Raw genomic sequence first — 14,800 nt, 5'->3', positions numbered from 1 at the left:
AAGATTTATATGCTACAGGGGGTAACTTTGTAGAATAATGAAGTACAAGTAGCAGCAAAACATGAACAGCAGTAAAGCAGGGGACAGATGATGGCAGAACTAGTGTTATGGTTTTGTACTTCGTTCTGAGGATATTGCAGTATTTACTGAGCACTGCTAGCAAACTGTTAGACTGTCTTGAGAGAGACAGAAAACTAGACTCATCTCAGAGATCAAGATGATGAGATGGATGTTAACAATTGGTAACGTTCATCCCATGTCTGTGCTCATTACTGATTTATGCAGAATCAGTGGCCTGTATTCCCTGATCCCTGAGCTCGTGATCCATGACTTGGATGGGATGTTAGATAACCTGCTTCTGTCTTGGTGGCTCTTTGTGCTGTTCTTTGTTTCTCTTACTGGAAGAACCATAGGTTCTCTGAGGTGGTTTTCAAGATGTTTTAATTTGTGAGCTGAAGTCCTGGTCTTCCATTTGCATCTCTGTTGAAGCAAAAGCTGATTTTCTTACTCTTTCTCTGCCCATCCTCACTGCTCCACTCCTCTGTTGTTCAAGGTGTCATCGTTACAGATCCTGCCTCTTATGCACAGAGCTGTTCAGTGCTTACATTTGCTTAAAACATTTCTCCCTATCTTTTGCATATCACTGTACATGTGGGGCACATCCTGTTCTCTTACCGCCTGGAACCGTGCTTGGTTTTAATGTCTAAGTTCAGGCTCAAGTTCACCCACTGGGAAACACTCTGGTGATTCATGAGTTGTATGCCAGCTCCAGATTGTCCTTTGAAGCCTTTTTGAAGATTAGCAAAAACATCTCTGCAGGTTGTCTCTTTTTGAGTTCTCAGATATTTTTTTTGTCCTTAGAACAGGAATTGAACAAGTTAAAGATGTGCTTGTTGCTGGTTTGGGGTGGAGGGGTGGCAGTTCCCCTGAGCAGATAGCAACAGGGAATGAGGAAGAGAAGAAAGGCCCACTGAGCACCTTCCCTTGGCTGTCCTCTCAGGACAAAAGAGAGCATTGAGTGATGCAGGCTCTCTTCTAAAGACTGCCCGCTCCCTGCCTGTCTTTAAGACTATAAACGAATAATACTTTCAGAAATGCTGGTAGATTTTGTAGGTTTGGGTTCTTTGGTAGCTCTTTGACCATCTCCCAAGAATTATTTTCTCTCAGTGAGCAAAGGAGACTTGTTTCAGGTCACATATATTAAATTTCACTTTAAAAACCACATTAAAGTACAAATCCCAGCAATGATTTCTCCAAAGGAAAAGTCTCTCCTTAAACTTCTCTTAAAAGCTTCTGAAGATAAAAGATGTCCCCTGAGCTGTTTCTGAAGCCATGGCCTGGAGCATGTTCACATCCTTCACAGCCACCCCCCTAGAACTGATGGGGGCTGAACCACTCTTTATTGTGTCTTGAATTATAAAATGGAAAAATGCTTTAAGAACCATTCAGCCAGAAGAATTGCTGATTCCCTGAGTTTCTGAACAAGGTGCCAACATACTGCAGTACAGTTATGTAATGCCTCTTCATTTTAAGGTGCTCGTGAAGACAAGGAAGTATTCTAGCATGTGAGAGAATAAAGTCTGAACTTCTCTAAATGGTTTTGTCTCTAAATGATGTAGTCGTGTATCGATGGAGAATGCAGTCTTATCTTTGGAGGGCTTTCTGTCAACAGAGTTCATAGGCATCATGTTTGGGGGCAGCATTACCAGCCCTTGAGGTACTTGTGACATTGCTTTTGCTTTACTCCAGCAGTTTGTGTTGAGATGTGGGCAAACTAAGAAGTAATCTGACAACTGAGCTGGAGTCTTTCAAGTCTTCCAGCAACAGGTTCTTGGAAGAGATTTGCTCTCTAACAGTGATCACTGCATGTTTCAGTGCATTCTGTTGTAGAGGTCTCGGTCTCTTTATCCCGTCTAGAAGTGCCTGTGCTCCTTGCTATGAGCTCACTGCAGCCTGGGCTAATGGGACCAGACTGTTGTCCCCCTAATCTATAGAGACTCAGGTGCTGTAGGAGCCTTCCTGATGTTGTTTCTGATCACACAAGCCAGAAAGTGAGGTTAAAGTCTGGATGACAGGTTCCTTACAGGGCAGTTGATCTGAGCTACTTGGAGAGTGTGTGAATGGAGCAATCATTGAGGTGGTGGATGTGAGGAAACAACCTTACTCCTTTTCCAGTCAGAGAGTTTAGGCCATCGGAGTCACAGATGTTCCCTTGGAAACTGCAGGCACTGACGGCAGCATCAGGTCTGTGTTAATATACTGGCTCCTGTTGCCACAGGTGACATGGGCATGAGGCTTTATATAATAATCCTAAGAGTTTTCCTTGCGTATGTCAAGTCTTGCTTGATAATATATATATAATAGGAAGAAGGTGGATGTTTTGGGGTTGAGGTTTGTTTTTGTATATTTGTTGGTTTCCTTGCTTGTTTTTTTCCCAGATAGTGGCGTAAAAAAGGAAGCTCCTGGATTCTTAGAGATTTCCTGTCTAAAACATGACAGGCACAGGCATGGCTGGTTGGCTTTACTGCCTCCAGACTCTGTAGATTTTAGTTGTTTATGAAATCTTTTGGAGACTTACTCCAGAAGCAAATGCTTGGATGCAGGCAAAGAAACCCAGTGCAATATTAGTGTGTTTTAGTCTTAGCTGTTGCCTTTTGGAGGAGTTTGTCTGGATAAGGATTGCACTATCTCTTAAGGTAAAGATGGATGTCTTGCTCATCAAACTGTTGAGCAGAAGTGGCTGTAGCAGAGAACAGTTGATTGTTTCCCTTACAGGATAAATGCTCTGTGTTTAACTCCAGCAGACTAGAAAGTCTAAAATGATGGTTCCTGATGGTTCAAACCACCAGTATGGAGGTGAATCAAAACAGCAGCTGAAATGAAGTGTTCTTAGCTGTTGAAACTGGTTTGATTTATCAAAAGGAAACAGTGATTCATGTGACTTTTTCCTGATCAGTAGTTTGCCAAAACCAGCACGTGCCTGGGAAGTGTTTGTTTTGATGAGAGATGCAGCTTCCTCGGGAAGCTTTTCAGCCTGTTCTCTTGAACAGCCCATTGCAGAAGGGTGCTGTCTGCCCTGGCTGTTGGGCCACTCTTCCCTGTAGCCCCGTGCAGGGACAGAAGCTGCTGCCATTCCCAGTGCTAGTGTAGTTGGTTGTTTTTCTTCACCACTGTCCTTATCTTTCACCTGGTTGCAGGAGAATAATTAAAACATGAGTACTTCGTATCTTGTCCTTGTAGTCTGGTTCACTCAGGGTTTGCCTCTTGCACCCTGGTTTGTAGGCTTCTAGTAGCAGGTCTTGACTGGCCCTCCTGGTGCAAACAGTGCTGCCCTCTGAGCCTGCTTTCTCTTTCATGTTTAATTACCCACTGAATTAAAGAAGGTTTCTTTGAAACAGGTCCTTTTTCAGAAGCGACAAGCAAGTGGGGACAGCACACTTGAAACTGGAGAAGCTGGAATCAGAATGTGAAGTTAGAGAGATCATCGAGGTATGTTTTCTGGGTGGGGTGTGTTCTCCTAGTTCGTACTTGAATACAGAGGGAAAACGAATATTTGCATTGCATAAATGTGTCTGTGCACAGGTGAGTGTTGTTTAGCTAGTTTGATAAGCAATGGGCTGCTCTTTGTTTTGTCATCTCTTGAAGCTTGTGTTAGCTGTTACCATTCATAGAGTCACAGAATGGTTTGGGTTGGACCTTAAAGCTCATCTAGTCCAACCCCCTGCCACGGGCAGGGACACCTTCCACTAGAGCAGGTTGCTCCAAGCCCCATCCTGGGGACTCTCCTCTGCCAATTTTCTGTATCAAGACAGTTTTCTTTGTCAGGACCAGAAATTCAGGTGATGCCCCAGAATATTTGTGTTGGTAGCTAATAGGTGAAGGGGTCAAGTGAAGACTGCCCCAGTGATACAGAGCTGCTGCAAGATCCAGCAGGAGCTCACCAAGTGGAACCTTAATAAACCCCCTGCCTTGGGCTGCAACACAGACATGCCCAGGACACGCTGCCCTCAGCATGTGGCTGCGACACCTCCCAGCGTTGTGGTCACCTGCAGGTTCTCTCTGTCACCTTCTAGTCATGGGGAGATAAAGCCCGTGGTTGCCTGAGGCGCCCTGGTTTGATGTTGTCACTCGTGTGTGTGCTGACTGCTCTGCTCTTTGTGGTTCTTTCAGATTTTTGATGGCAGAAAGCCCACCGGAGGGAAGCTGGAGGTAAAAGTGAGACTCAGGGAGCCCCTCAGCGGTCAAGATCTTCAGACAGTTACAGAAAACTGGCTGGTCCTTGAACATTAGTTCTACCTGAGGTAAGAATGCTGCGTGTATGATGGGCTGACAGAACTTGACAGGGTACAGAGAAACTGTGCTTGAATAATGTCTTTTGTTGACATTGACCCAATTACATTGCTCCAACTTTGGGATCATTTATCTTTGTATTTGTAGTGGCGAGTTGACACAGTTTCAGAAATGAGGTTACCCAGTCTCCGATTAGTTTGTGTATCAAAGATGTTATTTCACAATCACTTGAAACACAGGGAGGGCTTCTAGCATCACCTTTATTTAGAATGGTATTTAGAAAATAAGATTGTTGAGTCCTTTCTAGGAGGGAGGATGTTTTCTGTCCATCCCTATTGTTAGCAAAATCCTTTCAGAGTTAGCAGGCACCTTTCTTTCCCTACCAGAAGCTAGAGAAGGGATTTGTTTGTCCCATGAAAGTCTGTTTGACTTCATCTGAAAGGGAAGCTATTGGAGACAGGCTTCTGGATACTGGGGACTTCTGGGAATAGAGAAGCTGTACAGTTGAATACAGGTTACCCAAAGAGCTGTGCCTGGTGCCCGCTGTGACCAAGTACAGAAGAGGAACTGTGAGCTGCCAAAGTGATTGTATACTAGAAGGATGGAAAAGAGGGAGGCTTCCTCTTCTTGCCAGCCTCTATGGAAACTGCTTGGTTTGGCAGCTTGTCTTCCTTTCTCATACTCTGCTGTTTAGGTATCAAAAATTCTCCCCTCTTAAAACAAACCCAAAGCAAATTAATACCCCAAAATTGTGGGGTCTTTTTTTAAGCCATTTCCTACATAAAGTTACTGAAGGATAAACACCAGCAGTGCCCCTGCCTGTGGAGTCTCTGACTCAGCCCACTTCTAAGTATGTGTCTGATGTTTGAAGGAAATTCAGAGTAGTTGGACACAATCACTGAAACCGTGAAACTTCAAGTCCTTGCTTCTCCCATGGCCTGTGTTGATAAACCACAGAGAGGACAGTCAGTTCCCCCTTCAGTATCCTGCAGTCATAGAGTGCTCCCCTTTTCCTCAGCATAAGCTGATGGGCATCAGCTTCACAGCCACATCACCTCTGCCACACCTTTGCTTCCGAATTGTGTTAGGGTTTACAAACCAAGAGGTCTTGTTTCAGTGCATGAATCTGAATTTGTAGCACCAAAGGGACTCTTTGCCTGGGGATTTCTGCCTCGCAGCCAGGAGGTCAGTGAGCTGCCTGTGAGCTTCGGTTCTCTGAAGGGATGCATTTGATGGCTGTATCTGCAAGACCGAGTGACTGGACACTTAAGCATTTCCAGTCACTAGAGCTTAATAATACTGCTTCGATGATTTTTCTAGTTGACCATCCAGAAAATTAACGTCAGCATTTCACATCTAATGTGACCTTGAATTGTGAACATTCGCTAAGTGCTGCATCAAGTAATTCTGTTGTTTTTCCCTTGTTTTTCCCCAGCTCCACTGGCAAGTTGAAAGATGTGGGATGAACGTCTGCAGAGAGATGCTGCTAGCTGCAAGCACCAAAGATGTTAAATGAATGCACTACTGAACCTAATGTCTATTTTGATAACAGCCATAGTGCTTATTAATAACGTCGAGGCAGATGTAAGGCTCTGGGAGTTTGCTGCTGCAGGGGATTGTCACTAGTCTACACAAAATAGACAGAATTGCCTTAACGTGGGACTACTAATGTAGCACCAGGATGAATGTTACACTAACTATGCATAGTGGTGTGGAAAAAGTTTAGCCCCTTCAAAATTCCCTGAGGCAGTGCAAGAACTTTTTGGTCAAGTCACAGGTAAGACCTTTACCGGAATTCATGTTTTCCAGTGTTGTGGTACAGCCACCAGCCTGCTACTGCTTCTTCTGTTTTCTTATCAAGACCTCTTCGATTTATCTCTTTTCATTTCCTAAAATAGAGGAGAGGGAACTCAGGCAGTGGGTCTCTCTGTGTGTGCCATTGCAGCACGAGCTCAGTGGGATGCTGCTGTTGAGGAGGAGGGAATGCCAGGCTCCATAGCAGCAGGTGTTTATAGATGTACATTCTTGTTCTGGCTCCCAGCTGTCTGCCCTGCATGGTCAGTGCAGCCCTGGTACTGTGCCTTCATCCTTTTTCTTTTTAAATGTAAAAAGGAGGGGAAGAGAAAACTAAGTAAGCTCTGACTGTGCTGCTTCCCAAACGTTCCTTGTATTTGTACAGAAATAGGCTTTTACAGTTCTTCCAGGTGCTGGGGAAAATAGCCACTCTTTGTCGTGTAGAAAACGGGATTAAGACTATTTTCAGGAATGCTTCTGATCAGCAGCATACAACAAAATGGTACCAAATACGTTTGTGTTTTTAAATCTCTGTGAGCTCAGAGAAGGGACTGATCTCAGAGGAGAGGATGTGCCTGCGCTGGGGAGTCAGAGCCCTTCCTGCACCAGCTCTTTAGGTAGGGCAGGGCATAGAGAGCAGGGTCCAGGCGGGTGAGAGTCAGGCAGCGCTGCCTCTGTCTTCCTGAGCAGATGAAGACAATACAGTGTTTAGTTTTTAATTTCAATAAATTTAATATACAAAACTACATGTTGAAAATAAAAATATAATATGCAGTTTTTTGCAGTGTTAACTAACTGAATTTTAAAAGTACAATTCTTTTTTTTTTTCCTCTAAAACAAGTACTCATTTCTTAACAACATGGTATTTAAGGTCATTTCAAAGGCTATGGTTGAAGCAAACATGTCAGTCACCAGTTGATAGTGTTTTGCACAAACATAATCCAAACCTAAAAGACTTTTGGGGCAAAGGAAGAGAAGAGAAACGATTTTTCACCTCTTTTACTGCATTATTAAGCGTAACAATGCAACTCAAGGAACTGGAAAGCCGCTGCTATGGCAAAACTGGAGAGCAGGCTCTGGAAGGAAGATGGGTAATTTTAGGTTATGGAGTGCTCTTCCAGGAACCAAACCTTGCCTACACTGTGTAGTGTGTCCCAAAGTGTGCAGAGGGGAATCAGGAAGTAACCTCAGTCCTGCTCCACTGCACAAATCCATAGGGAGGATAGGGATTGTGCGAGAGTTTGGGCTTTGTCCAGCATGAAACGTGAAGTGAGCTGCAGTGAGCCAGCCACCTCCTCCCCAGCACGGAGGTCAGGTCTTGCTCTGATGCCACACTTACCCTTCTAAGTGTAGTAGTTGTAGTGTGCTACCTGTTGCTGCCCAGCTTTTGTTGCTGGTGCTGGACCCCAGTTCATGGGCCACCTTCTCCCAGTGCTGGCTGGGGACAGCTGTCTTTTGCCATCTTGGGTTTGTCAGATTTGCTTTGTTTAAAAAGCAGTAGCCATTTATTCACAAGTACATTCTGTACATACACTGTGCTCTATGCGTAAACCACATTGCTATGGGTAGTGACCTTTTCCTTTACCCAGCTAATACTGTGTATTGGTTAAAGCATCAGCCTCACAGGAGCCTCACGCTTCCCTTTGTGTAGGAACGGGCACCTCGTTACTCATGTACAGCAAACCCAAAGTAACCCCCTGCTGCATCCACCAGAACTGACTGTGAGTAGGGACAGTGCAAGGTCTGAGATCCCGTGTTCACCAGAAATGAGCACCTCTCTTCCCAAATCAACTTTCTTGTTCAGACAGGAGGAGAAACCTTCGTTCCCCTTCCGACAGGGACCCAGACCAGCTGCTCCACATGGCTATGGCTAAACAGACCAAAACAGCCAAACCCCTTCTCCTGCGTTCAGCTCTTGCCACGGGTGAGCAGCTTCCCACTGAGAATGTGGCAACACAGTTCCTCTGTCTCTGACTGATCCTGTTCCAGCTTCTTTCCCTGCTGAAGCCCTCTCGGGTGAGACCAGGAGCGCTGGGCCAGGCGCAAGTGTTGGGAGCTGCCCACAAAGCCTTTTTTCAGCAGAACATGCACAAAGAGCCCCTCTAGACTTTTAGCACACGTAAGCTTTTATGTGGGGCTGCTAAGATGAAGTGCAAGCTGCCTTGGAGTACATGACACGAGCGTTACACTATAGTGTACAGCGAGGAGGAGACTCGGACTGCCCTGGGTGTTGCTTCTCTTTTATAAGCAGGACCTACTGGGGAAGAGCAATGAGACAGAACCACACTTCAGGGCTGATATTTCCTCTGCTTTGTAACGGATTTGTAAACAAAGTACAGAATAGCAGAGTTGTTCTAGGAGATTAAAGGAATCTGCAGAGGTGACAGGGTTTTACAGTAAATAGAGGGGGGGAAAAAGGAAACTAGCCTATCATACACAAAACTGCAGTTTATGTAATCCCACCTGCCCTTCTGCTCCTTTGGAGGCATAGACCAATGTAGTTATGGCTGGGTAACCTGTCCCTGTCTCTCCAGGGCGACTCCGAATGTCTTTCAACCAATAATCTGGTCAAAATAATGTAAACATGACTTCTGAATGTCTACAGCACAACCACCAGCGGCATGAGGACGAGGTCAGAACGGTGGTCGTGAGTGGTGGTTCTCACATGTCCATCTACAACCAGGACAAGAGTGGAGTTTCACTTTTTATTTATGCCCCAGTGATCTTCGCACCCGTTTGAGCATTTAGAGTACATGACTGTAAGTCTTTAAACATGAGCATTTCTCTAAACAGTAACAGAAGTGTATTAGCTGCAAGGATAGCATAGCCATGTTGTAGTATAGAAGCTGCCCTGATCCTCTGGTTGTTGACAATGCATAGAAGATTTAGAATTATGGAACAACTGTCCCTCCCGCCTCCCCCCCCCCCACTTCCCCAATAGTGTTAACAAAAGCTTAATTTTCCAGTTTTAAAGTGCAAATGATTCAGATACAACTGCTGCTGGAACAGGTCTGAACAGAAAATGAAGTCCTCTTATGAGATGTTTTCCAGAATATAAAAGATGAGCTCCATTATGACTGGCCCCTCACTCAACTGACATGCCCCTCCATGAATCACTGGAACTAAGGCACTGTCCAGGTCGTTCATGTATTGAGAGGGCAGTGGCTGTCCATTGCTCCCAGCTTGATAACCAACCTAAAAAATACAAAGTGAGAGGGGAGGTTTTACAGAGAACAGGACACAGGCTGCAAGCTGATGGGCAGGAGGATGAGCTGTGGGAGGTGCTGTGGCCTCTGCCCGGGAAGTTGGGCACTTCGACAGGATTTAGCAGGCACTAAAGCAGCTTTTCCACTTGTTTTTGTTCTCCCTCATGTTCCTAGTGGCCACCTACACAAAGTACCCTATTGCTTTGTTAAAGCAGATCAGCAGGAACCGCATCCTGTGTTATCAGATTGAGGCAGTATTTAAAAGCTGGGTGCCACCAGGAACACCCCCACTCCAGGGCAAGGCCAGCTCCCTTGCCAGGAGACCCTTATCTCTGCTCGTGGCTTCTGCTGCAGAGCACTCCCTAAGGGACTTCCAGCTGCTCCTCTGTCTCATTTGCAGTGAGCTCTTTAAGAACAGCCATGCTTGTGAATGGTTCCTGCTTACCCAGTAATACATTTCATACATTCCTGTCTTTTTAATTTCTGGTGCAAAGGCTGATTCAGAGTCTTCTCCAAGCATGTGGCAGGCCTGCAGCTCACAGGGCTGGTCCTGCATCTCTGGCCGCAGAGCAGGCACCACCAGTGGCACACACAGGGGCCAAGCCTGGTGTTAATTCAGGATAGGCATTAGCTTCCCATTTCAACAGCTGGCTCAGAACACCAAACACCAGTCGGCACCACCACATTGGCATCTGGTACTGGTACTTCTTTTTAACCAAGAGAATGGTTGAAGTGTGTATTCCCTTTCTGGGGAACGAACAAGGCAATAACCCCCAGTCAAACCAAAGCTATTCAAGACTTACTTGATCTGAGTCGAGTGTAACGCGCAGGCCCAGCTTAGTCATTCCATCTTCTTTCAGCAGCTTAAGGTGAGGACAGAGAGCTAAACAGAAAGCCTTTGCCACGTTTTCAGTCAGCCTGCTGTGATCAGCTGGGTCACTCAGACCATTATGTTGCTCATCATTTTCCAGGAAAAACACCTGAAGGAAAGAGGTAACACAAGACACAACCCTTGGCTCTTCTAGCAAATAAGGTTACTGAGACACCATTTAACCTTTTTACAAATGAAGACTTAAAGAAGAGCTGCTCAGGGATGATCAGCAAATGATGCTGAAGACAAGACACCTTAGGGGGGAAAAGAAGTAGAAAAACTCCAAAGGAAAGATTTGAATAATTGTGTTCTCAAAAACCTTTCAGTTCTGAGCAAAGCCTCACTGTGGAAATTTGCTATTTGTTGCACATAGTTTTTAATAAATACCAGCTTTTAAACAGTTGTTAATTCTAGAAAATTCAGTTTTACCAGAAGCCGTCCCAGCCTGAAGATCTGCACTGTTGTTGTCACTGAGCCTGGCTCTGTTGAGCCTCATGGACCCAGGAAAATAGGATACAAAGGGGCAAGCTGCCGAGGCAGTAACATGGTTCCTCCTGGCCAGGTTAAGAGAAACACTTAAAGAAATCTTTTAACGTCAGCATTTGTGTGCTGGCAGAGTCACAGGTCCAGCGGCTAGGCAAGCACTTCCTGCAAGTGATTGATGCCACAGCACTTTCAGTTTAATGTGCATCGTGTTAGAGAAGGTGGCTCAAAAGAACCATTTTTAAAAAATAGTTGTTTTGTCTCCATTTAAAAGGTTGGGTTTAATACAAATGCAGATAAAACCCAACTGTCACCTGGGTAAGACAGTAAGCAAGTATTTTTCTGGTTCCCCTCCATGTTCTCAAACTGTGTGCAAGGAGGTGGCTAGGCCTGAGCAGGCTGAGCTGTGGACCAGCCATAGGTATTTTATTCTGCCACACTGAATGTTTCCTTGCAGGTAGGAAAGTTACTACAGGTTTGGTCTGTTCTGAAGAATTTACTGCTTTAATTCTGGTGAGTGGGGAGAGCAGGTCAAAAGCAGCAGAAGGCTGTAGCTGCAATCCCCAAAGGCCAAGTGTTGCTTTACATGCAGCTGGGTTTGGCTTACCTCTGTCCACCGAATGACCTTTCCGTTTGCCTTGTACTCTGAGCCGTGAAATATCTTCACGCTTGTTATAGACTCCATTGATTTGCCATCAATAGGGCTTACAACACTGAAAAGGAGGGAAAAGGGTAAGTTCAGACTCAGCAGAAGACATGAGCTGAACAGAGACCACTGCAAATGAGAACTACATTCAAAGGGCAGCTCTGCTGCTACACCTGAATCCTCAACTGCCTCACTGCAGGGATTTTCATAACTGTTCTGCAATTGGAACTGCGACGACACAGCAACTCACCCCATCAGCTTAATGGGGCAGAGACCAAAATTACCCTCAGAAGGGAACCCAAAGGCTACTCTTAGGGTGCCAAAACCAGTGATCTTGATTGCAACTGCTAATTGTGAGGATGGTGCTGGGCCCGGAGCTTCAGTGTGAGCAGCCTTGTGGGAATGGGCTCCGAGCTGAGAAGCAGCATCCTCCCTGCTTCCCCCTGCAGCCTGCCCTGGTCAGTGTGCACAAACCAGGTACAGGAGGGACCTTCCTGCAGGTTTTCAGCAAAGCTTTGTACCAGAGCCAAGATCTCAGAACGTGCTAATACAGCAATGAGGTATGGGTTTTATTCCTTTGTAACCTCTGTGTAGGCCAGCAACACCTGAAACACTACTTACACAGCCCAGAATTTAATTACAGAGCTTAAGACTGACCTGGAGAGCCTGAAACTACTCTTCCTTCTAGATGCTAAGTCCTTATATGTACCCATCACAACAGCACTTTACTGCCATAAAAACTTCAGCTGCCATAAACCTCTTTTGGCTTAACTATGAAGAGTCCAAATACACTGTTGATGGTCTGCAATTTTATTCCTAGTGCTACTTAATGCAAACTAAGCACCTGGAGAGCAAAGTGACCACAATATGCAGGGTTCAGCACTGACTGCTGGAGACAGATTAGTGATTTCCAGTAACTGGATATTAGCAATGGCAAAAAATCCATAGCATAGACAACTTTCTAGATTGAGGCCTCAAACCTATGGTATGTCAATTCCATTTTCATTACATTTAATTGCATCTTATCACTCAAAATAGAGGCACAGACTTGTAATTCCTATTGATTTGAAGAGTCATGCACCTTATAAGAGCAATTAAAAGTTTTAACCAATACTGTCAGTCACCATTCAATGTCAAGTGGTTGCTCCTCTACTTACCCCTTACTGAAGTTTTTATCATCTTCTACCCACTGAATATGAACGTGTTCCTGAGGATCTTCAGCATCTACTTTGCCACATGTAATGGTGAAGTCTTTCATCTCTCTCAAGGCCTGCCTCAAAGAGTCCATGTTCTCAGCGGTTATCTGGACCATTACTCCATCTAGGAAACCAAGAAATCCTCATAAGCCAAGATAAGCCACACTGAACAGAGCCTATGTAGGAAAAGAAATAACCATCCTTCCTCTTTTTCCAACAGAAAGGTTAAAACATCTATTTTAAGAGTTATAAACAGCAATGCTACATAAGACCATTTCTGAACTCTCTCCCAAAACACGGCACTGATGAGCATTGACTGGGGTCACACAAGGATGAAGGAAAGTCCATCTACCAGGGGATGTCAGCTGTAACAACAGCCACATTAGTTTGCCTCAGAACATGACACCCACTCTAGGCAACCCCCAGGAACCCCATTGTGCCCCCCTCCCTTCCGCTATTGCCTCTGCTGGCCCTGGAAGCAGCACTCCAGTGTGACAGGAGCTTGGGAGAAGTCAGTGCTTACCAGAGAGTGGCAAAAGAGACAGATTTGGATTGGGTCAGTCTAAATTACTGCAGAAATACCTTGGGAATGAAACACTTCCCCTGCGTACAGCCTCCTTGCCTGAATCCACCTGTACCTGTGTCTAACAGAGGTTAAACTAAACACTAAACCACTACCACTAAACCACTTACAGTGGTTACACTAAACCACCAATTTAGACACAGAAAATGGTGCAACGATCTACAGATAGTGACTTACAGCAAGAGGGTGGCTTTTCAGCCCTGGGTGACCACTCGCCCATGGACTGCACGCTCAACAAGCTGCTGCAGCTGAAGGAGCTCCTGCTCATCAGTGGAGCTGTGCTGGCTGACTGCACACGTGGGCTCTCGCATGCTTCACTCACACTGTAAGGAGCACACTTAAAACACTCCTGCCTGCACTGTCACGTCTGCAGTGAGGTTAGACTACAAAGTTCTGTCTCAGCTAATGAGCAGTAACAGTTTTTACTCCAGTGTGTGCAGCTGGCGTTTTGTCTGTGATATGACAAGTGGTAAAAGAAGAACAAACCGCATCAGAGAAGTTCCAGCTCAACAATCTCCACTTGGTGTGTTCTCATCTGCCCACATACAAGCATATAAACAATGTGCATCCCTAATTGTGCGTAAAGCAGAGCTGTTTGGGAACAGAGTAAGTTCAGCAGGGCTTCCTCTCCCGGCCTGTGGAGTACACATTCCATAGTTCTCAGCTTCAAATTTCCTCATTCAACCCTAACCAGTAAACTGGCCAGAGGCTCACAAGCCAGGTATTAGGTATTTCATATCTTACCCTCATATTCTTGTGTCCCTGTTCTACAGCATCTGGACAAGTTCCTTCTCATTAAAGGAAACAGAGGCTTTGGGGGATTTTTGCTGAAAAGTAGGATAAAGCTGAAGCAGCAGCATGATTCAAATGCCCAAGGCGTAACAGCAGAGCCCTGCTAACCACAGAGCTGAGCTGTGTTAAGGAGGAAGCAGTGTGCTTTAAGCAAACAATTCAGTTCTTACCTTCTACTATACTGGATTTGGCAAGGTAGCCTGAAGAGGATTTTAAAGCTCCACTGAACACAAAGAAGCTGGCACCGGTCACTGCAACAACAACAGGAGTGACTTAGTGATGCTTTCATCAAACCAGTGCCTTACACAAGACTTAGGTATTGCAGCTCTAGCATCCAGAGGTGATTAATCAAATGCTGCTTAGAACTGTGGTGACTTTAATGCACCTCACAGACTGATGTGTGGAAGGACAAATCACCCCGTCATTTTCTAAACTGGAAAAGAGTTTTTGTCAACCTTAATTGAATGCTCATATTTCATCACTCTCCCCATACACACCTCTAAGTTTCAGGACTATTCATTTAGGGTAACCAAGTACATAATTACCTTCTAAATGCTCCCACACAGCTGGCAAGGCCACAGCTCAAAGCCACCTGATTTAAAAGTAAAATGCTCTTAAATGACCACTAAGCATCACGAAATTCCTGATGGAAATCCCTCTTCTTGTCCCATATGTAAAAGTCAGATAAGCCCATCAGTCCCAGTATACTCACTGGAGTGACTGGGGATACTTGCAAAATGTAAGAGTTGGCCTCTGTCTTGTTTGTTCTCATTTAGAGATAGTACAAATGCCTTTGCCAGAAGTTTTCCCCAAACCCACAGTATTTACATTCTCAGCACAGTGAGAAAGCTGCTGCAGCCTTTCAGCCTCTAACCAAAATAAAGCCTGGAAATTAGATGGTCTAATTGAAGCAAACAAATGTTTCTTGAAGCTGCATTA

General features: G+C 45.1%; 2 protein-coding genes across 5 annotated transcripts in view; one reads left to right on the top strand and one right to left on the bottom strand.

Moving 5' to 3' along the window:
• The window catches only part of CC2D1B (coiled-coil and C2 domain containing 1B), a 35,012-nt gene extending 28,150 nt beyond the window's left edge, over positions 1 to 6,862 (top strand). For both annotated transcript variants that reach the window (XM_030496016.1, XM_030496017.1), the window contains 3 exons: positions 3,399 to 3,489; positions 4,171 to 4,301; positions 5,726 to 6,862. In XM_030496016.1, coding sequence (XP_030351876.1) covers positions 3,399 to 3,489; positions 4,171 to 4,290 — 211 coding nt within the window. In that variant the 3' untranslated portion in view covers positions 4,291 to 4,301; positions 5,726 to 6,862. The remainder of the gene's footprint in view (positions 1 to 3,398; positions 3,490 to 4,170; positions 4,302 to 5,725) is intronic.
• Positions 6,353 to 14,800, bottom strand: part of ZFYVE9 (zinc finger FYVE-type containing 9) — a 62,914-nt gene continuing 54,466 nt past the window's right edge. For all 3 annotated transcript variants that reach the window (XM_030496012.1, XM_030496013.1, XM_030496014.1), the window contains 5 exons: positions 14,032 to 14,112; positions 12,448 to 12,610; positions 11,252 to 11,357; positions 10,094 to 10,270; positions 6,353 to 9,279 (listed from right to left, as the gene is read on the bottom strand). In XM_030496012.1, the coding sequence (XP_030351872.1) occupies positions 9,118 to 9,279; positions 10,094 to 10,270; positions 11,252 to 11,357; positions 12,448 to 12,610; positions 14,032 to 14,112 (689 nt within the window). In that variant the 3' untranslated portion in view covers positions 6,353 to 9,117. The remainder of the gene's footprint in view (positions 9,280 to 10,093; positions 10,271 to 11,251; positions 11,358 to 12,447; positions 12,611 to 14,031; positions 14,113 to 14,800) is intronic.

Source organism: Strigops habroptila, chromosome 8 (assembly GCF_004027225.2).
Source record: "Strigops habroptila isolate Jane chromosome 8, bStrHab1.2.pri, whole genome shotgun sequence".
Classification (NCBI taxonomy): domain Eukaryota; kingdom Metazoa; phylum Chordata; class Aves; order Psittaciformes; family Psittacidae; genus Strigops; species Strigops habroptila.
Note: the sequence above shows the minus strand (reverse complement) of the source record. Positions and strands in the feature narration are given on the sequence as shown.